This window comes from Dipteris shenzhenensis, chromosome 11, assembly GCF_047967505.1.
Source record: "Dipteris shenzhenensis isolate YYH24624 ecotype China chromosome 11, Dip_SZ_1.0, whole genome shotgun sequence".
Lineage (NCBI taxonomy): Eukaryota > Viridiplantae > Streptophyta > Polypodiopsida > Gleicheniales > Dipteridaceae > Dipteris > Dipteris shenzhenensis.
Genome location: NC_141606.1, coordinates 55,987,662 through 56,012,805, shown reverse-complemented (window position 1 = coordinate 56,012,805; position 25,144 = coordinate 55,987,662). Strand labels below are relative to the sequence as shown.

Genomic DNA, 25,144 nt, shown 5'->3' with positions numbered 1-25,144 from the left:
GGGGCTGGTTGGGCTGAGCCAACCAGGTCGGTTGAGCTAGCCAACCAAGTCGGCCCAACAGACCAGCATAGGGGCTGGGCCCCTGCATAGAGAAGAGGGCCTATGGACCGGTTTTGAGAGCCAGAGGGGGGCGGTTTTGGCAGGCTGGTCGGCCACATCCAGGCTGCTGGTCGGTTATTTTTGGCACGCCTGGGGCCTATATAAGGAGGGCCTCCAGCCCCTCAAAATATATCTTCTGGAGCAGCAAGCAGGAGCAGCACAGACCAGCACCCTTGGAGCCTATTCCTGGAGGACCAAGAAGAGTTGGAAGGCTGCAGACCTAGCTCAGCAAGGTGCTGCCCACCTTGGCTCATTCACAAGGAGAAAGGTGGAGAAGACCATTCTGGATAGAGAGTCTACTACGCTCGAGGTGGAGCACGCGGGCTCAAGTCTAGAGATAGCCGGCAGATAGTAGAAGTACCTTGTGGTAAGATCAAAGTACCACGCTCTGGTGGGACTTTGGATCTATCTCTCTTTTGTTGTGTCCATAGTTTTGTACGGAAATATATTGTTTTGGTAGCTTCTATATCTAGCTGGTTCATTGTCTATTGATGAGTCTGCACATAAGTTTAAGAAGTTTGTGATTCCACTCCCCACACACTCTGTGTGAGCTCCTAGGCTATTCTATCAATCTTTCGCTATGCATACCCTCTGTTGGTCAATTTCTAACACCACCATATAGGGTGACTGAAGCCCAGCAGGAAGAGATCGTGAGCCAGGTGAGGGACCTTTTAGACAAGGGGCTGATTCATCCCAGTTTATCTCCTTACTATTCACCAATGTTGTTAGTGCAAAAAAAGGATGGTTCATGGATAACGTGCATTGACTATCGAGCACTAAATAAAATAAGATAACCAGCAAGAGCAGCTTCCCCATTCCAAGAATTGGTGATATCTTGGATAGATTAGAGGGATCGGCTATGTTCAACCGCATAGATCTTAAGAGTGGGTACCATCAGATACGCATTCGTCAAGAGGATGTGTCCAAGACAGCTTTCAGGACTGAAGACAATAAACGTTTAATCTATTGCATGCAAGTACAAATGATAATAAGGAGAACCAAAAGAAACTAAGAGTTGCAAAGATAATGAGCAGAAGCTTTATTTCATCAACTAAGTGAAGTACTACATCGTGGACCAAGCTGCCTTTCAACCGATAAGCAAAAGACATATTTCACGAGGTGAAAAGTCACCGATATGCAGAGATTCACGCCATGGATAACGTGTAGGTAAGGGGGAAGGGGCAGATTTGGAGATGGGGAGAAAGAAGGAAAGAAAGAAAGATATTTTATTAGAGTCTTCGGAAGACCGATGGGTCTATGAGACTGAAAGAAAACTTGATACAAATCACAGTAAGGATGGAGCTACTTAAATGAGCATCATCACCCATGCTGAATCCTAAGTCTGATCATACATAATCAAATCAAATACATCTGGATGTAACAATGAAAAGAAAAGGACTGGAGCAGAGCGGAATCCTCCGTATGTCATGTCGCCCTAGCTGGTGCATAGCCGGTGATGGGACGCTAGTGCCCGTCAAGGGGTGTTGTACGTCTCGGTCTCCTGGACGAGGCTCGACACAAGACCAGAGCCACCGTGACTCCCGTGGGACGTATCCCGGGTCTAAACAATGACAGGAGGTCCCCCAGAGTGATCTGTGTGTCCCCCCGATGTCTCCTGTGTCGTGCTGCAATCATTGGGTCGAGGTCTCTGTCACGTCTGCGGCTAGAGACTGGACGATCAATGTCACTCGATGGGAAGAACTCTGTGATCCTGCTCTGAGAGGTATCTTATGATGTGCCCAAGCCTCGTCGCCTGAGTAAGTACTCTCTGTGTCGAACCCCCTCATGAATGAAGGCCGCGAGGCATCTCTGATCTGGGTAGGCGAGGAATCTGGAAAGGAGCCCAGAGCTGTCTCTAAAGAGGCAATGGTAGCGACCTCAGATCTCGTAGTACACTGGGCACCTGAAAATAAAATGCTCCTCCGACTTGACCTCAGAGAATAGCAGAAGGAAGGGAGGAGAAGAGAGGAGAAGGGGAAGGAGAGAGGAAGAGAGAGAAGGATAAGGGGATAGAAAGAAAGAAAGAAAGATATATTAACGTCCGCGAGAGGCCTCGCGGGCCTATGGGACAAAAGTGCGGAAACAATGTAAACTCATACAAGCCACTGTGGGCTGGAGCGAAGGGCTCACTAAGGCCCTCGTTGAGTACTAGAAAACACATAAACTGAAATACTAATGTAGTACATCATATCATGTCAAGCCAGAAAAGCCAAATAGTGTGTAACATGAGTGAGGCATGTCAAGCGCTCAGGGCTAATGCTCCAAGAACATGATCTGGCTCCATGTATCCAGGCTCCGTGATAGCTCTCTGGTGTGACGCAAAGAGCTCACGTATCTGCATTTGTCGAGCTGTCTGGCGTTGTGGTGGGGGGCGTGGTCTCCTCGATCTCTAGATCCGATGGGCTATGTCAAGTGTAATGCCACATCTCTGTCGGTCGCCTCTGAGGAGAGCTGAGATAGGTCGAACCTCAATTGTGTAAGCTCTGGTCTCCTGTCGCATGTAGGCAGCAAGTAGCAGGGAGGAGGAGGGAGAGTAGATAGGATTAGATGTCACATCAAAAGGTACATAGTAGGGGGTGGATGGAGACTTATATAGTCCCTCCACATTTTCCACCTAAAGGGCCTCTAACTTGGCCTTTTTGTCCCCTTCATTATAGCCATCCCTTCCCATAGAATTTTGCCCTCAAAATTTCATATGCAGGCTGTTAAATAGGTGCAGCAAACAGCAAATAATAATCAGCCCAACAGGAGATAGGGGTTGTCCTGGGCAATGCTATCTGGCTGCCATGAGTTCTCATCCTCAAGGAGTCCCTGCCACTTGATAAGATACTCGGTGTAGACTTTGTTTCCGAGTACGTGATCCCTGAAACCCATGATGCGCTCCGGAACATAGAGTATGTGGCCCTCCTCATCCATAGGTGGTAGCTCAGGAAGGACTTGGATATGCTGTCCGACATGTGGCTTCAGCAAGGACACGTGGAAAACATTATGAATCCTGGAGATCCTGGGTAGCTCCAACTCATACACCACCTCGCCAACTTTGTGGATGATCCTGTGGGGACCGTAATACCTGTGAGCAAGTTTCGTGTTGGTGTTACCTTTCAACGAGGCATAACGGTTCTTATGGAGGCGTAAGTGCACATAATCCCCTTCTTCAAAAGATAGATACCTCATGTGTTCATCCGCATACTTCTTCTGCTTGGCTTGGGCATCCTGCATATTCTTTTTAGCCAATTGCAAAAGGGCATCCATACTCTCCAAGTCATTTCTTGCTTGCTGATTTTTCACAGCCATGTCTGCAACTAAAGATGGCATACCCACTGTGCATCCATACATAGCCTCAAACGGGCTCATGCCAATAGAGATGTGCTTGGTACTGTTGTAACAAAATTCAGCAAGTGCCAACCACTTATCCCAAGACTTCTATGTGTCATGACAGAAATGCCTCAAATACTCCTCCAGCCATTTGTTCACCCTTTCTGATTGTCCATCCGTCTCAGGGTGGTAGCAGTGCTAGGTGTAAGAGAAGTACGCACTGCTGTAAATAAGTCCTGCCAAAAGTAACCCATAAATTTTGCATCTCAGTCGCTGACAATCTCCCAAGGGAAGCCATGATGCTTAAGAACATGCTCGATGAACTGCCAAGCAACCTGTGATGCTGAATAACGGGTCTTAGTGGGTATGAAATGGGCCTGCTTTGTCATTCTGTCAACCACCACAAAAAATGCTATCCCATCCCCGCTCTGTGGAAGGCAACCCTGTGATGAAATGCATAGCAATGTGCGTCCATCTGCCTTTTGGAATAGGTAATGGCTGTAAGAAACCCGCGTGTAACCGGCTGTCCACTTTATTCTGCTGGCAGGGCAAACATTCACTAACAAATTTAACTACATCCCGCCACAAGCCATCCCAGATAAAGCTCTGTTTGACCTTTTCATATGTCTTAGTAATACCCGCATGTCCTGCCATAGGAGATGAGTGCATTTCCTGTAAGACCAGCAGTCGGTACTTTGAATCTGGCACCAAATAAATTCTGTCCTTGCACCACAGATGAGGTCTTATCGGAGACCAACAAAGAAAGGGAGAACACCGAAATTGTGGGTGCTAGCTCACCCAGATCAAGGTAAGCTCTTATTATGTATGTATGGTACAACGGGGTATATACTAGGCCATTGGCCTTTACCCCAACAACCTCCCACTTAAAGGGGCCAATGCGCCTTTAAGGGAGAAGATGGGCATCCTAATGTCATCCGACACCCATCAATACTCTGCAATGTGCAAACCGCTCTGAGGAAAGACTCTTTGTAAGAAGATCTGCAGGGTTCTCATCTGTGTGAACCTTGACAAGCTGGATGCGCTTGTCCTCAATCACCTCTCTGATGAAGTGATACTTCACATCAATATGCTTTGTCTTCGCATGGAAGATAGAATTCCGTGCCAACTGGATGGCACTCTGACTATCACAATGCAAAACTGGAACCTCTCCTGCAATGCTCAAGTCTCCCACTAGACGAGTAAGCCATATAGCTTCCTTGCATGCCTCAGTGGCTGCAACATACTCTGCCTTAGTGGTAGACAAAGCCGTACATGGCTGCAAACGAGAGACCCATGAAACTCCACCTCCAGTGAATGAGAAAACATATCCTGTAGTAGACCTCCTGGTGTCTACATTCCCTGCAAAATCAGCATCTGCATATCCAACAACAGATGTGTCCTTCCTCCCAAAGAAAATGCACATGTTCTTTGTACCATTCAAGTATCTCATGATACCTTTCACTGCCCGCCAATGCTTCTTGCCAGGATTTGCCATATACCTGCTAATAGCTCCCACTGCAAAAGCAATATCTGGACGTGTAGCAACCATGGCATACATCAAGCTTCCAATTGCGGATGCATAAGGTATCTTTGCCATTTCAGCCCACTCCTCATCTAACTTAGGGCTGTCCGCTTGGCTAAGTTTCACATATGGAGGCAACGGAGTACTTATGGACTTCCCCCTCTCCATATTGAAACGCTCAAGTACCTTGCTAATATACTCTTTCTGTGACAAATGAAGAAGTTTCTTGTTCCTATCCCGAACAATCCTCATGCCAAGTATGTGACTGGCATCACCCAAATCCTTCATGTCAAAGGTCTCATGCAACCTTTTCTTCAAGGCATCCACATCCAACGTAGATTTCCCAGCAATAAGCATGTAATCAACATATAAAATCAAAATAAGAAGGCTGCCATCTGATGCCTTCTTTGTGTAGAGGCAACGATCTATCTCACTCCGTGTGTACCCTTGGGATTGCATAAATGCATCAAACTTATGGTACCACTCCCTAGGAGCCTGATTCAGCCCATAAAGACTTTTCTGAAGCTTGCATACCATCCGTTCTTACCCTGCACAACAAACCCCTCTGGCTGCTACATATAGATGTTCTCATGAAGATCTCCATGTAGAAAAGCTGTTTTTACATCCATTTGGACAAGCTCCATGTCCTCTCTAGCAACCAATGCAAGCACTATACGAAGGGTAGTCATCTTCACCACTGGGGAAAAGATCTCATCAAAGTCAATTCCCTTCTCCTACGTAAAACCCTTGGCTACCAACCTTGCCTTATACTTAGGCAATGCATCTGCTTGAGACATCTTCAGCTTGTAAATCCATTTGCATGGCAATGCATGCTTTCCTTTAGGCAAATAAACCAAATCCCAAGTAGCATTCTTCATCAAAGAATCCATCTCTGACTGCATAGCCTTCTCCCACTTATGCTTGTCATTCCTAGACAATTAGAAAGCATGCTTATATTCCTTTCTTCAATAGTTCTATTCATCTTCTCAGCAACCCCATTCTGAGAAGGATTCTCAGGAGTAGTCAACTCCCGCTTGATGCCACGTAGCTCACAAAAACTCTTAAATGCATGAGAGGTATACTCTCTTCCATTATCAATGCGCAAGCATTTGAGCTTCTTGCCCGATTGATTTTCAACAAATGCTAAGAACTTTTGAAATGCATCAAAGACATCACTCTTCTTCCGAAGAGGATAGACCCATACTTTCCGTGTAGCATCATCAATGAAAGTAGCAAAGTAAGAAGCACCACCCAATGAGACAGTAGGCATAGGTCCACACACATCACTGTGAACCAACTTCAATGGTTCAAGCCTCTTCTTGCCCAAAGATTTTTTATGTGAAGACCATGTTTGCTTCCCATACATGCAATGCTCACACATGCTTTAATATGAAAAATTAAACACGGGAACATACTGCAAACCAGAAAGTATCTTCATTCCTGTCATGCTCATGTGTCCCAACCGACGATGCCACAAAGAGATGGATGGCTGCTCGGTCACATTGATTACATTATCTCTTATGCCTGACACATGCATTGAGTACAACGTTCCATGCTTGAAACCTCTAGCAATCACAAGTGACCCTTTGCTAATTTTCCATGTATTGTTGCCAAAAAACACATGATAGCCATCATCATCAAGCTGTCCCGTACTTATCAAGCTCTTTTTCAGATTTGGAACATGCCTAACATTCTTGAGTACAAATGTAGAACCATTAGGAAGAGACAAGTGGATATCTCCCACTCCAACAATGTCACATGGATAATCATTTCCAAGTCTCACAGTTCCTTTCCTTCTTGCATCATAAATGGTAAACCACTCCTTATGTGGAGTGACGTGGAAAGATGCTCCTGAGTCTAGTATCCAATTCTGTGACAATGCATCATCACTAGTCACAAGAAAAACATGCTCAAACATAGAGGCATAAAGAATGTCACCCTCATCACTATTGTTACTCATGGCATTCACTTCCTCTATATTGACCATGGATTTCTCTTCCTTCTTGGGTTGCACATTAGCTTTGCCTTTGCCTTTATCGTTCTTCCATTTGTAGCAATCCTTTTTGAAATGGCCTTTCTTCCCACAATAGAAGCATTCCAAATCCTTTTTGGCATGGGCTTTTCTTCTAGATTTGCTTCTAGACTTGCTTGTATTTCTGTAGTGGTATTTCCCCTTGGAATATGACCTCCCTCTCACATTGAGAGCACTTAAACTTTTAGTTCCAGCATTGTTCTTTCTATTTACCTCCTCAATGAGAAGGCTACTCTCAACATCACTGCTTGTCAGGCCTCCTGCACGGGCTGAATTGCTTATAGCAGTCCTAAAAGTGTCCCAACTTTCAGAAAGGGTAACCAATAAGAACATTGCCTTAACTGAGTCATCAAAGGCAATTTTCTGAGCTGAAAGTTGACTGGAAATTGTGTTAAACTCATTTAAATGACTAGACATGGAAGTCCCTTCTTCCATGCGAAGATCTATGAGTTTCTTCAGCCAATACACTTGACAAGCGGCACTCTGCTTCTCATAAAGATCATGCAACTTTGTCCACACACCATAGGCACCACCTGCAGTATCTTTGACTTTGAAATACACCGATTTTGAAAGTGTGAGCATGATCGTGGAGCATGCAAGCTCATCCAATTCCTTCCACTCTTCATCATCTTCCCAATTCTCTGGCTTTATGCCTTTGCGTTTATAGGCTTTACTTGCTTCTTCTGCACCAGAACATTGTAGATTTGCTCCTTCCAATAGGAGAAGTTTGTGCCATCCAACTTCTCAATGTTAAACAATGCATTCTCTGATGCGGAAGCCATCACAATGGATGATAGAACAACCAGGATACACTGCACCAATGTACCAAACTGAAGCCCAAAAAATATCAACTGCAATGACAACAGCCACACTGTCACTCACAAATACATGTTCTATTGTAAGTGACCTCAGGGCATCCCAAAACTAGCCAATAGCTTTTGCACGATAGCTCCAATGCAAAAAGTGTAAACAGAAGAAATGTAGCTTGTAGAAAACTCTACAACTTCTCAGTTTATAGCAAGTCCAAAATCCTTACAGATTTCCTTAGATCTGCTATTGGAAACCACCACCTGCAAACTTTTACTGCTGTAATAACAGTCTGCAACAGTTTTGGCTTGTTTTGAACTGTCAATATCTTCCCAACCGTAACTCGGTTGCCTTTGCTATAAACACCAAAGTTATAGACAACCAATAGATCTACAAACTTCTAGTTTACTGCAGGTCCAAATTTTTTGATATTCACTGCTGAAAGCAGCCCCTTGCTCACTTTTTCTAGCTGCTGTCATAAACTGTCAAAACTGTAAATCATGGGCATACCAGGCATCATAACTTTTTCTCTAAATCTCGAATTGAAACGCTTTCAAAAACAAGATTGTAGATTGTCCAAAAAACTAAAACTTCTTGGTTCAACTCAGAAGACAATTCCTCATGGATTCTCTGATATTCACTTCTGAAAACAGCCACCTGCTCACTTTTTACTGCTGTCACAAGACTGCAAACTCCCAATCACCAACTTTTCCTGAAGCATTTGAGGCATAAAGTCCAATGAAATAGCCCAACAATTCTGAAAATTGTTGTCCAAAAAATTTCCTTAGTGGGAAGAGTATTGTACTCACAAAAAAATAATCCCTTCCTCGGATACAAGACAGCTTCAGAAAAACACTGCTCACTTATGCTCACTTTCTCAGCTAAACAAAGGCTCAAAATGCATCAATTGTAAGCAATCACAAAGGATCAAGTAGCTGACATATTCACGAAGGCATTGGGCGCAGAGAAGCTGCGCAAGTTCAGAGACCTGCTTGGTGTGCAGGAATTGGGATTGGATGTCTATCAAAAAATACTAGCACATATTTGAAAAGGAGAGGCTACAAAAGCTTGTTCCAGGTGGCTCTAGTGCCTTCTACATGCTCCTTTGCCATTCCTGGACCTTCCTGGGCCTTCTAAACTTCACATGTGTGGTTTTCTCTCTCATCTTCTCCCTTTGCTGAGATTTTGGACTGGTTTTTCAGCCTCCTTCAGCTGAATTCCGTTTTTCTTCATAACTCCTCACCCGTTTGGATTCCTCGACTTCCGTTTGGCCCGATGGCTTCCCCTCTGCCTCCCCTTCGTAGTGATATGCTTTTCCCTCTGTGCGTTTGGTAGAACGGGCAGAGCTGAGCACTTCTTTTGCTGGTCGAATTTGCAAAAGTGGCTTTTTCTGGACCTTTTTGCTTCTACCGCCTCCTGGGCCTCTCCTCTTGCAAAGCTACAGCTTTCTGTTGAATTTCGAGTGGTCCCACGCGCTGGTTGACTGGTTTTTCTCAGTTTTGGAGGACTTTCCGGCGATGAAACTTCTCCAAAACCTTCTCAATGCATTCCTCTCTGAAGCACGCTTCTTTTGAGCCCAAGAACTCCCACTTCTTCACGACAGAAGTGCTTCTTTTCGCATTTTTCAGTTGAATTCATGCTGGTCGGCTCTTGTAAATGCTCTTTCTTCATGCCTTTGCACTCCTCCTTGGCTGAGAATGCAATTGGGCATTGGCTACTATGTCCTCTTGGCAATTGAGGACTTGGTTCGAGTTTTCAGGGCTTTTGGTAAGTTGTGATTTTGCTGCTGCAATTTCTTTTTGCCATAAGCTATTGGTTGGCCTCGTGTGCCGCTTCTTTCTTGGCTCACAGGTGCCCAGGCACTGCTACATAAGTCATTCTTTGGTTGGGTACTTTGCTGATTTTATTTTGGAGCTTTGAAAAGCTTTGTGAATGCCATCTGGAAACCACTCAAAGAGAGTGCAGGTGGGGTGCAGCGTGATTGCATCTGGACAGCCAATGGAATTGCACTCGGAAAAGAGAATGCCTTTGGATTGAGCCTATGGGTTAAGTGCACTTATGTAATGGTGTTCTATGCTTGAAAGCCTTGCGAAGGCTTAGTGAATTGGGGCTGCGTGCTCAGTTACAGGGAAGGTCTCCCAGATGCAACTTGTAATCATTTCACTGTGATATATAAAGAAATACCGAAAGGGGCGCCACGGTGTTTGGGGCCAATCGGGTGCACTTGTCTATGTTTGTTGAGCAGGGGCATTCTAGCCTCCATCTCTTTTTCAGTGGTTTTGTTTGTGAACAAATGGGTAAATGCCAAATGGTGATCATGCAATGGTTAATGGTTGTGATATATGCTTTGTGCGCTGTAAATAAGTGCTGAAGTGATTAAAGGTTTAGTTCCACTGCCCTCTGAGTGATTAGAGGCCGGTTTCATTGGTTCCATTGCCGGGATACCACACACTCTTTCTCAAGAGGTGGGCCTCGATAGTTTGGTGGAAGGATATCTTTGCTGCACTTTTTAACAGCTGAATATTACAACCATAAACATGGTGAGTACCCATGAGCAAGAGAGCTCCACAACTCCTCAAAGGAGAAGGCAGGAAAGCCTTAATGATCCAGCTAGTGTACAGCTGCAGGGAGCACAACAAATGCCTTTTGAGCAGGCCACACATGAAGCTACAACTGAGCTCAACGGTGATACTAGTGAGTCAGACGATGCTACTATGTTGAATGCACAGCTTGCACGTGCAGTGACTGCTTTGACTCAGCTGGCTCAAAATTTGGCCCAGATTGTGCAAACAAATGCCAAGAAGAAGAAGAAATCAAGAAAGCACAAGCACGGAAAGAGTGAGTACACACATGCATCAGCTTCTCATGGCGGACCGCACACTCATGCATCAGTTTCCCATGAGGGACAGCCATCAAAAATGACTCAGAAAGTGACTTCCAAGAGAGAGGAATCGCCCAAAAGAGCACTTGAGAAAGAGGTACAAAAAGTACAGCCAGTGCAACAGTATGAGCAGCCAGCACAAGGCCTTGGTTTGGGTACTTCTACTCCTCAAAATAATAATGTGCAGTCCATAAATGTGGCTCAACCACCTCAGCCATATTTGAGGCAGCAACCTGAATATTTTGGTACAGATTCTATCTTTGATGCTATGTTGATTTCACCGCCAATTGGGCATAGAAAGCAAGCCATGTATGACAATGTGGGAATGCAGCCAGGCATGCAAGCCACAGCATATGCTCCCATGCCTAATGTTCAGCCAAGCATGGCTCTCCCTAGTGAAGGGAATGCTGCAAATATACAGCCATCTTTGGGACAGCCAATATCAAATGTATATAAAGAATTTAAGGATGGTGGTTCTCATGTCAAGTTTGATACATATAATGGAGTACAGGACAGGTACAAAGCCCTCACATTCCTTCAACAGTTTGATGCTGCATTTCTTGGGGGTTTGTTTACAGAAGCATCCAAGATGAGGAAGGTTGCCACATTTTTGAAAGGCAATGCACTTAAGTGGTACACCAACCTTATGCTTCATGGAGATGCACCTTCTACTTGGCTGGAATTTAAGCAAGTGTTCTCTTCTACTTGGCTTACTCCAACTTTTGAAGTTGAAGTACTTTCACACTGGCATGACTTGTCATACAAACTTTGCAAGAATCTTGATGATTACACCCAGAGGTTTTGGGATGTTTTGCTGCCATTAAGCTCTTACAAGCATGATTGGACTGGGTATAGCCAGCCAGACAGACAGTTGACCAATGGCTCGCAAAATTGTGCATGTACTTTAATACTGTTGACCTCACGGGAGGCAAAAAGATTGCCTTGGCAGCCTCCCTCCTTAAGGATACAGCTTTCCTATGGTGGCAAAGACGCTTAAAGGACGGCAAAAGTGTGTTAACCTGGGAACGTTTTGAACACGTGCTCCGTAAGCAGTTCATACCTGCCAATGCGGACTTCCAAGCATGTTCAAAACTCCGACAGTTGGAGAAAACAGGCTCCCTGTCTTCCTACACCTCTCAGTTCACCACATTGGTGCTGGAGATTGATGGGTTAACTGATGATGATCGCCTTCATGCTTTCATCTCAGGCCTACATCCCTCGTTACACATTGATGTCCTTAAAGCAAACATCACCACCACAACTGGCGCTATTGCTTACACAGAGCGCATAACAGATTTCCAAAACATAGGGAAGCAAAGTGCTAATCGAACACAGAACACTACTATGGCCAAAGGTGCTCGCCCTCAAGATAACCCCAGGTTTAGAAAAAACTCGGGTAATCAAGGTCAGCGACAGTCTCAAGATCCCCACAAGTCTCAGAAATCGTATGCTGGATTCCAACAGAAGCACTCCTCCAAGGATCACGCCTCTTCTTCTTCACAAAGTCATTACCGTCATCCCCAACATAAAGGTGCGGCCACTGACAAGAAGAACAACTACAGCACAAAAGGACTTTGTACCATCTGTACAGGCGACCATAGATGGTTCGATTGTCCCAAGCGACCAAAGCAAAATTCCAATATGGAACCTAGCACTTCCCAAACAAAAGATGCTACCCCAGCACAAGACAAGAAAGGCAAAGCTGTTCGAATGGCAAATACCATCCACCTGAGCCTTGCCAGCAACCCCGACCCTTCCCTGGCCACTCAAGTACTTTGTGTTCAAGGATCGATTCGTGGAACAATGGTCACTATCCTCATCGACAGTGGCTGCTCTCATAACTTCCTAGCTAGTTCTATGGTCGACAAACTTCGGTTGACCACCAGTCCTAGTCTCATGGACTATCAGATTGAACTCGCAAATGGAACTACCTTCTTGTGCAACACCAAGATCAAAAACTTGTCTTTTCACATCCAACATTATACGGACAAGTTGAACTTCGACATCATGCCTCTTTCTCGGTACGATGTCATACTCAGACAACAGTGGCTCTACGACTATGATCCATCAATCAGTTTTCGCAGCCATACTATCCAGTTTGTCCACCAGGGAAAACTTATTGAGCTAACTGGTTCTAGGAACTCTCCTTCAACCCCACAGGAATTGCCAAAGCAGTTACCACCTCGACGACCAGTGGATCACCCCATCGAACTTATTCCCGGCAGTAATCCACCGTCGAAACCTCCTTATCGGGTTTCTCATACTCAAATAGAAGAAATCCAAAGACAGGTCACCGAGCTACTCGACAAAGGTCACATTCGGCCCAGTCGCAGCCCTTTCGGATCTCCTGTACTACTTGTGGAAAAAAAGAACAAGTCTATGCGCCTCTGCATCGACTATCGAGCCCTCAACAAGCTCACTATCAAAAACAAGGATCCATTGCCTCGCATTGATGACCTTTTCGATCAACTTCTACATGCAACACACTTCTCCAAGATTGATCTTCGTTCAGGTTATCATCAAATTCGCATACGAGAAGGCGATGAGTACAAGACAGCTTTTCGAACAAAGTATGGACACTATGAATGTTTGGTCATGCCTTTTGGGTTAAACAATGCCCCGGCCACATTCATGACACTAATGAACGACATCTTCAGGCCTTTCCTCGATAAGTTCGTTATCATTTACCTCGATGACATCCTCGTTTTCAGCCGATCCCTACATGAGCACAAACAACATCTTCACCAAGTTTTTGAAGTTCTCCGCACAAATTCTCTCTACATCAACATTGAGAAGAGTGAGTTCTTCAAGACCCAACTCGAATATTTAGGACATGTTATTTCAGCTCAAGGCATCTCTGTGGATCCCAAGAAGGTCGAGGTAATCCAAAACAGGCCTACTCCTAAGAATGTTCATAATGTCCGCTCTTTTCTCGGATTGGCAAACTTCTACCATACAAAGGTCTATCAGTTTTCCGAAATCGCAGCTCCTATGTCCGAATTATTGAAAAGCACAGCAATTTTTCAATGGCTTCCCGAAACAGAGTATAGTTTCCAACAACTCAAGCAAGCACTCACTACCACACCAGTTATGGCTATTGCTAACCCAAACCTTCCATTTGAGGTCATGACCGACGCTTCCGACATCGCTACAGGAGCAGTCCTGATGCAAGAAGGCATAGTTATTGCTTTTGACAGCCATAAACATTCCGATATCCAAACCCGCTACCCGGTTTATGATAAGGAGTTTCTTGCCGTTGTACATGCTTATCGCTCTTGGAAACATTATCTCATGGGAGCCAACTCGGTGGTCAAGACTGACCATCACTCTTTAAAGTATATCTTTACTCAGCCAGTCATGAACGCTCGACAAGCACGCTGGGTTGAGTTTTTGGCCAACTTTCACATGACCATTGAGTACATTCCAGGACTACGCAATGTAGTTGCAGATGCTCTCAGCAGGTTAACTCTAGCATCAGCTATGGTAATCTCTACATTATTTGTGGATGTTCCGAATTCATTCAAAGGAAAGTATTTCAATGATAAAGACTTCGGCACAGCAGTACAAGTTCTTTCAAAAGATCAACCTTCGACTTCCGAACAGAAGATTTTCTCATCCTATTCTTATACAGACCACCTTCTGTATTATCAAGATCGCGTCTGTGTACCACATGACAAGGATGTTTGACGTCTTTTGTTAAAAGAGCATCATGTAGTTCCTTATGCTACCCATCCAGGCATCAACAAGACTTATAGGTTACTCAGTGCAACATACTACTGGCCTCAGATGAAAAGCGACATCATCAAAATGGTTACATCTTGCTTATCTTGTCAACAAATGAAAGCAAGCCGACGACTTCTAGCAGGACTTCTTCAGCCTCTTCCAATTCCAACTGAAAGGTGGGAAAGTATTTCCATGGATTTCATTACAACACTACCACGATCCTCCAGAGGTAACACTCAAATTATGGTAATTGTTGATCGATTGTCCAAAATGGCACACTTTGTTGCTTGCAAAAGAAGTGCACAGGCTCCGGACATCGCCAAACTCTTCATACAACACATCTTTCGACACCATGGATTGCCCAAGAATATCATATCCAATAGAGATCCTAAGTTTACCAGTCACTTTTGGATTTCATTGTTCGAATCTTTGGGTACAACTCTACTGTTTAGTTCAGCCTACCACCCAGAATCAGATGGCCAGACTGAAAGAGTCAACCAAGTTCTGGAAGAAATGCTTCGACATTATATTCAGTCATGCCTAGCAGCTTGGGAAGAGTATCTACCACTCCTTGAGTTTGCTTATAATAACTCTTTCCATAGTGCCATCAGCATGACTCCATTCCAAGCAGCTTATGGACACACTCCGATTGTACCAACGAATTTTGTACTTCAACATCGAATGGCCCTAGCTGATCAACTGGTTCAAGAAATGCAAGACATTCTACTCCAAGTCAGGGATCGTATGCGAAAAGCGCAAGAGCGGTATCAACGGTCTGCCAACAAACATAGACGTCACCTGGAATTTGACACTGGTGACATGGTGCTATTATTTGTAGTCCCACATCGCTATAAGACGGTTAAGTCTGTGTTTCCTAAGTTGCGACCAAGATACTATGGACCTTTCCGGATCATCAAGAAAAATTCACCTTTACGTTACAAATTGGAATTACCACCATCATGGGGTAAAATCCATCCGACATTTCATATTTCTTGGCTAAAGACGTACATTCCAGGCGATGAAGCAGTTCCTCCTGCAGGTGATTATGTCCCAAAAATTGAAGACGATTATGTTCTCCTTATTCCTGAGCGTATTTTGGACCATCGACACCGAGAGACTCGACATCGACTTATCACGGAATTCCTTGTTCTTTGGCGAGATCTGGATGACTCCGACGCTACTTGGTAATCTGATGAAGACTTACAGCAGTACCCTGACTTTTGACAGCAGTATTTTCAGAATTTACCGTGATATTTTCTACATCAGTTCATTACCTCCACCAGGGTCTTATTTTGAGTGGGAGGGGATGTCACGATCCATGACGTATTCCTTTCTCTATATCTAGACTTATGGATGGTTTGATGAATGGACACTTGTGGAAGGGTATGCCCTTTCGACGGGACACTTCCTATGAGGCACAACCCTTCACAAGAGACATTCTATTGAAGAGACACTCCTATTGTAATGTACCCTCTCATCAAGGGTCACACCCTTCACAAGGGGTACACACCTCTTCATGCACATACACTTTGGAGTACACACCTTTTCATGTGTGACTCTTCACTCTCTATATAAGAGAGGCCCAATTGTATGGATGACACACTACAGCTACACTACAGACACTCAAGCAATATAATTATTCCTTATTCTCTGCTATTTCAGTCTCCTTCCTGTTCCTTAGCACATTTCTAAATATAGTAAATCTAGGATTTCTTACAGATAGCCAGCAGATAGGAGAAGGACCTTGTGGTAAGATCAGAGGACCACATCATTGGTGGGACTCTAGATCTATTTCTTTTGTATTGTGTCCATAGTTTTGGACGAGAATATATATTTTGGTGGTTTCTCTATTTGGCTGGTTCATTGTCTATTGATGAGTCTGCACATCTATTGTATGCACATAAGTAAAGAAGTGTGTGATTCCACATCCCACACCACACCGTGTGAGCTCCTGGGCATTACTATAAGTCTTCTGCTGTGTGTGCCCTCTGTTGGGTCATTTCTAACAAGTTCAACATCGCTTTCTACTAAAGCCTCACCATATAGGCAACGCATCTGACCAGCACATGAGACTTCTTAGCAGAGTTTTATTGCCAACCCCTTTTTGCTGGAAGATTGTTGTGCTCACCCTTGAGCTTGTTTTGCCCATATCTTGTGGAAGAATAAAAAATGAGTTCTCTCTTTCTCTCCCTATTCATGAGTGAGGTGTGTATCAGTGAGATGTCTTTGGAGAGAGCTGAGCAATTCCGCTGTGTGAGTGAGGTTCAAGTAATCCCTACCTCACGTCTTTGAAAGGAACCGCATGGAGGCTCAACAAATGCCAAACCCACAAGATATCATTAGTGTAAAGTTTAGCTCATCCAAGGCCCTCAACCTCCAAATTGTGGGGGTGGAAGAGGATGAGAATAAAGATATGGACGAAATCCTCAAGCAGTCTTCCAAAAAACAATGCGCATCTCACCAACGAAATGGCAAGGTTCCTTTAGAGTGGGGAGGAAAGGGGGCAAGACAAGACTAATAATTGTCAAATTGTAGGGCACACCGTCTTGCTTTAAAGTGTTGAAGCGTAAGCACCACCTCAAGGGGCATTCAATATGGACAAATAAGGACCTTGCAAGAAGGTACTACTCCCAAAAACTCAAGGAGCTTGCGCACTTAGGAATGCAAAAAAGAAGGGGAAGAATGCATACATGACACATGGAAAAGTTATCATCCAAGACGAGCTTAAGGGGGAGGGAAGGCCACATAGGGACTCCACCGTGAGAAAATAGTGCATGGGGGAACTGCTCATATGAAGGCTCCACAAATGCCAAAAACCAACAAGATATGACCACCATCATTAATGATTTAGTCCACAACAAAATGGATGGGCTAACCTTCACACTACGAGGACAAAAGCAGCAGCAAGACAAGGCCCTCAACTTCCAAATTGTGGGGGTGCAAGAGATTGAGTATAAGGACATGAAAGCAGTCCTCACCCACGTTTACCAAAAGACCACGCACATCTCAGCAACAAAACGGCAAGGTACCTTTAGAGTGGAAAGGATAAGCCAAGACTAATCATTGTCAAATTCTGGGGCGCATAGTCCCACTTTAAAGTGTTAAACCATGGCACTCAATATCGGTGAATGAGGACCTACAAGAAGCCAATACTCCTAAAAGCTCAAGGAGCTTGAGGTACTTAGAAATGCCAAAAAGTAGGGGAAGAATGCCTACATGAGCGATGGAAATTTTATCATCAATGAACGAGCCAAAGGGGAGAGGGAAGACAACATAGGTACTCCACAGTGAGAAAAAGGTGCATGGGGGAACCACTCAAATGCAGATGCCAATACCACCATTGATGTTTAATAAAATCAACAAGCTAACCTTCACATAGGAACTCCACAGTGAGAAAACAATGCATGGGGGAACTACTTAGATGCAGGCTCCACAGACTCCAATATCACAAGATATCATCACCACCATTGATGATTTAGTCCACAACAAAACCGACGAGCTAACCTTCACACTAAGAGAACAAAACGAGCAGCAAGACAAGGCCCTCAACCTCCAAATAGTGGGTTAGAAGAGAGTGAGGACGAGGACATGGAAGCAGTCCTCATCACCACGTTCTCAGCAAAGGAAAGGAAAGGGGCCTTTAGAGTGAGGAGGAAAGGGGACAAGCCAAGACTTATAATTGTCAAATTCCAGGGCATGAACCATAAGCACCACCTCAAGGGGCACTCAATATGGGTAATAAATGAGGACCTTACAAGAAGCCAGTACTCCCAAAAGCTCAAGGAGCTTGAGGTACTTAGGAATGCAAAAAAGGAGGAGAACAATGCCTACATGAGAGATGGAAAAGTTATCATCACAGAATGAGGTGAATGGGGAGGAAAGACCACAAGACACTCAGGATCAAAATATGGAACGTTAGAAGATGGCCCTTGGGCAAGGCCATCACACTGGAAGAAGAACTATCAGAAACAGGCATATTTGTAGCACTCGAGACATGGGAGAATGAAGGGAATGAAGCCCCAGAAATACAGGGTTCTCTGAAAAATCAAGGTGGAACACAAAAAAACGCATGGGAGGACAAGGAAACAACGGCCAAGATCATAAAGGAAGATCCACATAAAGGATGGGTCGTTAGAGAATAACGGAAACGGAAACAGAAACGGCAATGGGAGCATGGAAATGTTTCTGAAATTTTTGGGGGGTCTGAAATGAGGAAACACCACCTTAGCAAGGAGTTCTAGGGGAGGGAAAAGCAGGCACCATTCAGTACTTGCATTAAGGAATACATGAAAAAAAGAAAACGTCGTTGCAAACAATGCCACATTATCCATAGGGGAATGCTTTATCCATGAGAATGTTGGAAAAAGGTGTCAGAGGACGTGGAGAAATCATCCATGGAGACAACTCCTCGCTCTATACGGATTCTTTGTACCACCTTTTTCAAAGGCATAGGAGGCTATACATGCAAAACCCCGCAAAGGTCATGCGTATCGACTACACGATCATAAGCCCACTGCAAGACACTCAGTGGAATAGCTTAGAGTTGATGAAGAGACAATGTCACTAGGGCTCAAAGGAACAGCAGAAAACAGAAACCTACAGCACCCCCAGGCTGAGGTTGGATATAAAAAGCTCACATCTTATGAGAAGGAACGTGAAACAGCAAATTCACGTTTTTAGATGCCTCTTACCTGCCAAGCAATGAATAAATGCATGAGAGCAATACTGCAGGAGAAAGCCCATAATTGCTTCACAAAAGGAGCATAGACATGCCCTGCAACAACAGATATGACCAGGAATACAGAACCATAGGCAATGAATAGCTGCATGAGAGCAATACTGCAGGAGACAGCCCATAAATGCTTCACAAAAAGAGCATAAGCATGCCCTGCAACAACTAGTATGACCAGGAATGCAGAACCACAAACACTGCTTGGAAAACAGCAGACACAGCCAAGGAAGAGTCCAAAGCTATAGCATACAGACGGGTGATGAGGAGCAAGAAAAGAGGATTTCTCAGGAACAAACAGCTATAAAAAGTTCAAGGAGTTTAAAAAGAATTCCAGAAAGTTCTCTCTTCTGCTGCTTTGAAGCATTCGGCTCAAATTTAAGGGACAAAACAACAAATCCAAGAATTCCAAGAGAAACAAAAAAGCCAACTTTAAGGCTATATAACAAGGCTATGAACGACACCTGGTGAATGGGGATCGTAAGGAGGAGACACAGAAGCCTGCACAACTATTTAGAATCCTTATCCGTGGCTTTCATAGTTGAGCTTATATCAAGGCAAGAAGGAGAAGTCATTCCCTTCCAACCAACATTAGATGCACTAATTCTGTATATTCTCAACGACGAAGGTAAATATGAACAAAATCAAAGACAACGATCATGAAATCAGACAGAAAGATGGCCAATTATCTATTTGACGAGTTTGATGGCCAGATAATTTGTTAATGTTCTCATTCATCCGTAAAGATCGGTGATAAAAAGAGCTCAAGGCTGTCCCTTTGTTTGGCGGTCCTTTTTCCCCTCACCAGCTGCGTTATATTTTACCTGCCATCTGTCTTGCTTTTCGTGTACACTAAAATAAATATTGATAACCATGCTCTTGCGAGCTCAGTTCCACAAAAGTTTACAAGATAAGTAATACGTAACCACACCAAGGAGCATAGTCAGTACCACAATCGTGTTGACACTGCAGCAACCAGGAAATGATGTTATCCCTGTCCATATCTCCAAGATAACCCATCAGGTCCATCGCCGTCAGACCCCAATATGCTCCACTCATTCGTAAATGCTCCGTAACAAGTGAATCGAAGTCTTTCTTCTGTTTCAGCCAGAAAGACCTCAGAAAAGCCATGGAAAGCCGGATGAATTGTTGATGCATATAACATTCATCGTATTGCACAATTTACAGTAGATCACAATTGTGGGCAGCCATTCACCAGTGCTACCTTGTCCAGCGATTTAATGTAGTCGACGTGCTTCTTGATCTCGAGCTCTCCCATCGCTCTGTAACTGCAACTTTATCTTTGTAGCCTACTCACTGTGCATGTTGCCAAGTATGATCTGATTATCTGAGATTATTCAGCTGGTAAACTTTAAGACTAGCGCACCATCGGCACCCCCCACGCATGCGTGGACTGGCACGAAGTCCTTATGCATCCAATGCACCATGGGCAGGCATGGGCAACTCTAGTATGTTATAATGACTACAACAGTAATTCATGATCCCAAGCCGGAGATTTTTCCTTAAAGGTAGTGCTATCTTGGAGGATCCAAAACTCTCTTGTGAATTTCCACAAGTAATTTTTAACTAGAGTTGCAGGAGAGCCTTTCTATCGTCGAGCACTTAACTACTAACTCGAGATTGAACTTGAATCCTAGCATTTTATCAAATTTTTGAGCATACTATCCAATGCCCATCAATACACCTCAATACTCAAACACACGTATATATGGATAACATAGAAGATTAGGGTGTTCTGAACCCACCAAAACTTGTGTGGCTCTCTCTTATGGCTCTCCCTCTCTCTCACCTTCTTATGTTCCGCTTCCATTGTTGAGATCTCTCAGAAGAACCCTTCATTTATACCTTGATTTGAAATCAAAATGCTCAAAATTGCTCACAATATACTCAGACTGATGAGGGAGAGGGAAATGAACAACTTAGAAGATCATAGATGTAGAAGGAACACATGAAGTTGAGATGGCCTAAATTTGCAAGGTAGACGAGGATGTAGCCTAAGATGTGAATCTAGGAGCTGAGGATACTCCCAAAGTGGTTCTTGTTAGTGTTGAACTATATCGAGATTCCAAAGAGAAATTGATGCAATTATTGCACTCCTATACAATGCCTCTAATAGACTTATCAAGAGGTGAATGGAGTTGATGATAGTTTTATGGACACCAACCAACTTGAAAGAAAGGCTGAGGGAAGAAACTGACAAGTCGGCCAAGGTGGGATTGATTTATCCCATTGAGAAGGTGGCTCAACTATCTTTCATAGTAATTGTTTGGAATGAGAATGGGAAGCTCAAGATTTGTGTGGACGATCGAAAGTTGATGCCTAGAACAAATAGATCCAATGGCAAGGATAGGTTCTATAACAAATAGGTCCCACCAATTGGGAAAAAAAAGAATGTATTAGTTAATGGAAAATGTAGAAGGGGAATGGTGGAAAGGCAAGGGAAGGGTAATCATGATGTCCTTGAGAGTGAAAATTGGAGATTTTTAGTTGAAGTCCCCCACTTGCATGAACTTTGAAGCTCTCTTTTTTATCTTAGCTTAATTGGGGTACTCCACCTTTTCACATGAATTTCTCAACCCCTTAGCTTAATTTGGATCCATGAAATAATTTCTTGCTATTAAGGGCCTATACAATATGTCTATGGGAAGTATGGATGAGCAAACTAATAGAAAAATTAGGTGAGAGCCGTTAGGTGCAATTTGAATTTAATTTTGTAGAAAGTAACAATGCTTGGATAAAGGAACATTATTAGTATAACAATGATGAAATCTATGTTAGATATCAATGCTCCACTCTCATGTAACTACACGGGAACCAGCTAACTCTACTTGTAAGCCCTCCATATGAGGAGAAGGCATTTGAGTAGCTCCGTTATCCGGTAGGTCCTAGTTTGGACACCAGATGGGGGCCATGTGTGGCTTGCTGGCTGGACGGCTTTAGGTAGAGTTGGCACACCGCCAACTAGGCTACATGCAAGTGCGGGAAGGCATCCCTTGACTGACTGCAATGAGGGTAGACAGAGCATTTCCTGAGGCAGCCCACTCTCAGGTTCCGGGGCCCGTTTGGAGCCTCAAATAATCTCGGATGGCTCTGGGCCGAACGATGACCATAGGTCAGTTGCTCTGTTTTGCGCACCGGTTCTATCATATGGTCAGTGGCCTATTTCGGGACCGACCCCCAGTCGACCGTTTTGGGCGGACTGGGTCGGTCACCCAATTGAGCCTAACCGACTACGACTGGTGGCTATATAAGAGCAAGCCCGTGAAGCCCATTTAATCACTGGCTATAGCAACCCTGATTCCTTAACATCCAACCTCCGTCTTTTACTCTTTCCAACACGCCATCGAAGCTTCTTTCACAGGAGCGCACGGTTAGGAGGCAGCGCCATCTATTGTATCAGTTCTACAGTAATCAAAATTTTGATTCTCCATACTATCTTGTTTTCTCTCTTGCGTACGAGATCCTGTTATGTGTTGAGCACAGACGTTGTATTATTTTATTACATGGTATCAGGGCCTGGACTCTAGCAAGAAGATTTGGTAGTGTGTTTCTGTTTGCGAGCAGATTGTGAGAGATGGCCCAGCCTGCAAGACTACGAATCCCACCGTTCGGCGAAAAGCGGAAAGTTGGACGGCTCTAACTATCCACTCTAGAAGTTCAAGATGAAGACCATCCTAAGCGCATACAAGCTTTGGGACACTGCTACTGGGGTGGACGTGAGGCCGGTTGCGAGACCGGATCCAGCCAATGCAGGACAACAGATAGTATCAACTGCGGATGAGATTCTCGCATGGACAAGGCATGGACGGTCTTGAAAAATCAGTATGAGACCACGAATCAGACGTGGATTCAGAGTCTGGAGACTCAACTCACGAACGAGAAGTTGTCTGAGTCTGAAGCGGCAGAGAAGTTCATCACCAGGGTGAAGAATCTGCGCGATCAGATGACTACGATTGGCATCACCATCACCAGCGAGAATCTAGCACGAAGGTGCATACGGATTCTCCCACCAAAGTACGACAGTCTTATTACGGCGTTGAATACGCATAACAAAAATCCACCCCTCAACTTTGAGGATTGGTTTCTTACCAGAAAAGGCTTGCAGTGGAGTCATCCCATTCACAGCCTTTGTGTAGCTACGATTCAGGATGTAAACTGCAGTGTTACATGCTTCAGCCCAGAAAGTCTTTGGCAAATCTTTCCCTTTCATCATACTCCGGCCCATTTCGCAGATGACGCGCATCTTGCGTTCTGCTACTCCATTTTGCTGTGATGCAGTAACTTTCGAATTCAGTTGTGTGAACTCTCCACCTCTGTTTGATCTCAACTTGTTCACCTTCCTCCCCGTTTCTTTCTCAACCATTACATGCCATTCCTTGAACCTACTAAAAGCCTCGTCTTTAGTCTTCAGGAAGTATATCCATATCCTTCTACTGTAGTCGATCAGCGTCATGAAGTAGTAGGAACCACCCAAAGCTTCCGTCTCCATCTTTCCGTAGAGGTCCGTGTGAACGAGCTCTAGAGGAGCCTTTGCCCTGCTGGCCTCTTTAGGAAAGGGATGCCAATGCTACTTGCCCATCATGCAAGCTTCACATACATCGGGCAAATCTGAAATTTCCGGTAGGTCTGCAATCATTCCACTTTTATGCATCTCCTTCAAAGAACTAAGGTTTAGATGACCAAACCTCTCATGCCACAGCTTAGTGTTCTCCTTCACATCGGCTCGAGCACTGAAAGCTGAGAGTTCGTAGATGTTGTTGCGCCATGTACCTTTACCAATGAACTTCCCTTGAAGATCCAAAATCTGTGCGCCATTCTTATCGAATTGAACTTTGAGGTCCCGATCCATGATCACGGAAATGGACAACAAGTTCGTCTTGATATCTGGCACATAAAGAACATCAGACAACTGTTTTACAACTCCATCTAACTTGAGAGCAATCGTACCTTTTCCTTTTGCTAGACATTTTGCATCATTGCCGACTGCTACCAGGATGTCATTCCCTACCGGCTGTAGAGAGGTATACCAATCCTTCCGACTGGTCATGTGGCGCGATGCACCACTGTCAATGATCCAAGGTTCATCCGCAGGTACATGAACTACCTCCGTGCAAATCTCCTCAATTCCGATGAACAGCTCTACTGGTACTGCCTGCGCGCTGTTGCTGGACTCTTTCTTTACTCCATTCTTCTCATCTGCAATCTTCTTTCGGCACTCATTCTGCTTGTGCCCTGCCTTGTTGCAATAGAAGCACTTGATCTTCTTCTTTCTCTTTTTATCATCAGAAGAAGATGGGTTACCAGAGTCCTTACCCTTACCTTTCTTTGATCCGGTTCAGAAAGCCAAATCTTCTCCAGTCCTCGTCTTTTGACGCATCTCCTCCTCTAGAAGCATCGCGCTGAACTGCACATTTCAGAGTTTTTGGATGATTGTTTTGTGCGTGTCCCTGATGCTACCGGGACTAAATGGGAACCGAAGAGCCGGAAGTGTATTTTCTTGGGCTACAGTGAAGAGGCGAAGGGTTACCGTCTCTATAACCTTGTTACCAAGAAGGTAATTGTAAGTTGCGATGTGGTCTTCTCAGAACAACTGCATCAATTGGAGGAGGATGCTTCCTTCCAAGACAACCAGGACCAAGATATCCATCCAGTACCGCCACCAATAGCAGACCAAAATCCCCCAATGGTGCTTGGGAGGATTCAAGACAAAGAAGATGAAGAAGAGCCTGCAGAACCACAATGGCAACGGCCATTCCCGAAGTGGGTAAAGCAGCTTTTGGATGGCAGAGAACCTCCAGCCATTGAGGAGGAACCATCCGAACACCGCCGGTCCAAGAGATTAGAGGAGCAAAGAAGGGCGCAGGAACACGTGGTCAACTATGCTTTGATGACAGAAGTGATCCGTGCTGAAGAACCCAAGTGTCTTGAAGAGGCACAGGGCGATGATAGGTGGATGGAGGCTATGCAGTCGGAGTATGGCTCCATAATTAAGAACAACACGTGGGACCTTGTGGA

The 25,144-nt window shown here is 44.5% G+C and overlaps 1 protein-coding gene across 3 annotated transcripts in view; it reads right to left on the bottom strand.

The window, feature by feature from the left end:
- The window catches only part of LOC147897213 (geranylgeranyl transferase type-2 subunit beta 1-like), an 81,606-nt gene extending 60,952 nt beyond the window's left edge, over window positions 1–20,654 (bottom strand). The window contains exons 1-2 of one of the 3 annotated variants that reach the window (XM_087381440.1): window positions 20,325–20,654; window positions 20,059–20,206 (exon numbers count right to left, since the gene is read on the bottom strand). In XM_087381440.1, the coding sequence (XP_087237566.1) occupies window positions 20,059–20,206; window positions 20,325–20,387 (211 nt within the window). In that variant the 5' untranslated portion in view covers window positions 20,388–20,654. The remainder of the gene's footprint in view (window positions 1–20,058; window positions 20,207–20,324) is intronic. The other 2 variants (XM_087381438.1, XM_087381439.1) reach the window with 2 other exon arrangements.
- Window positions 20,655–25,144: the final 4,490 nt, after the last annotated feature.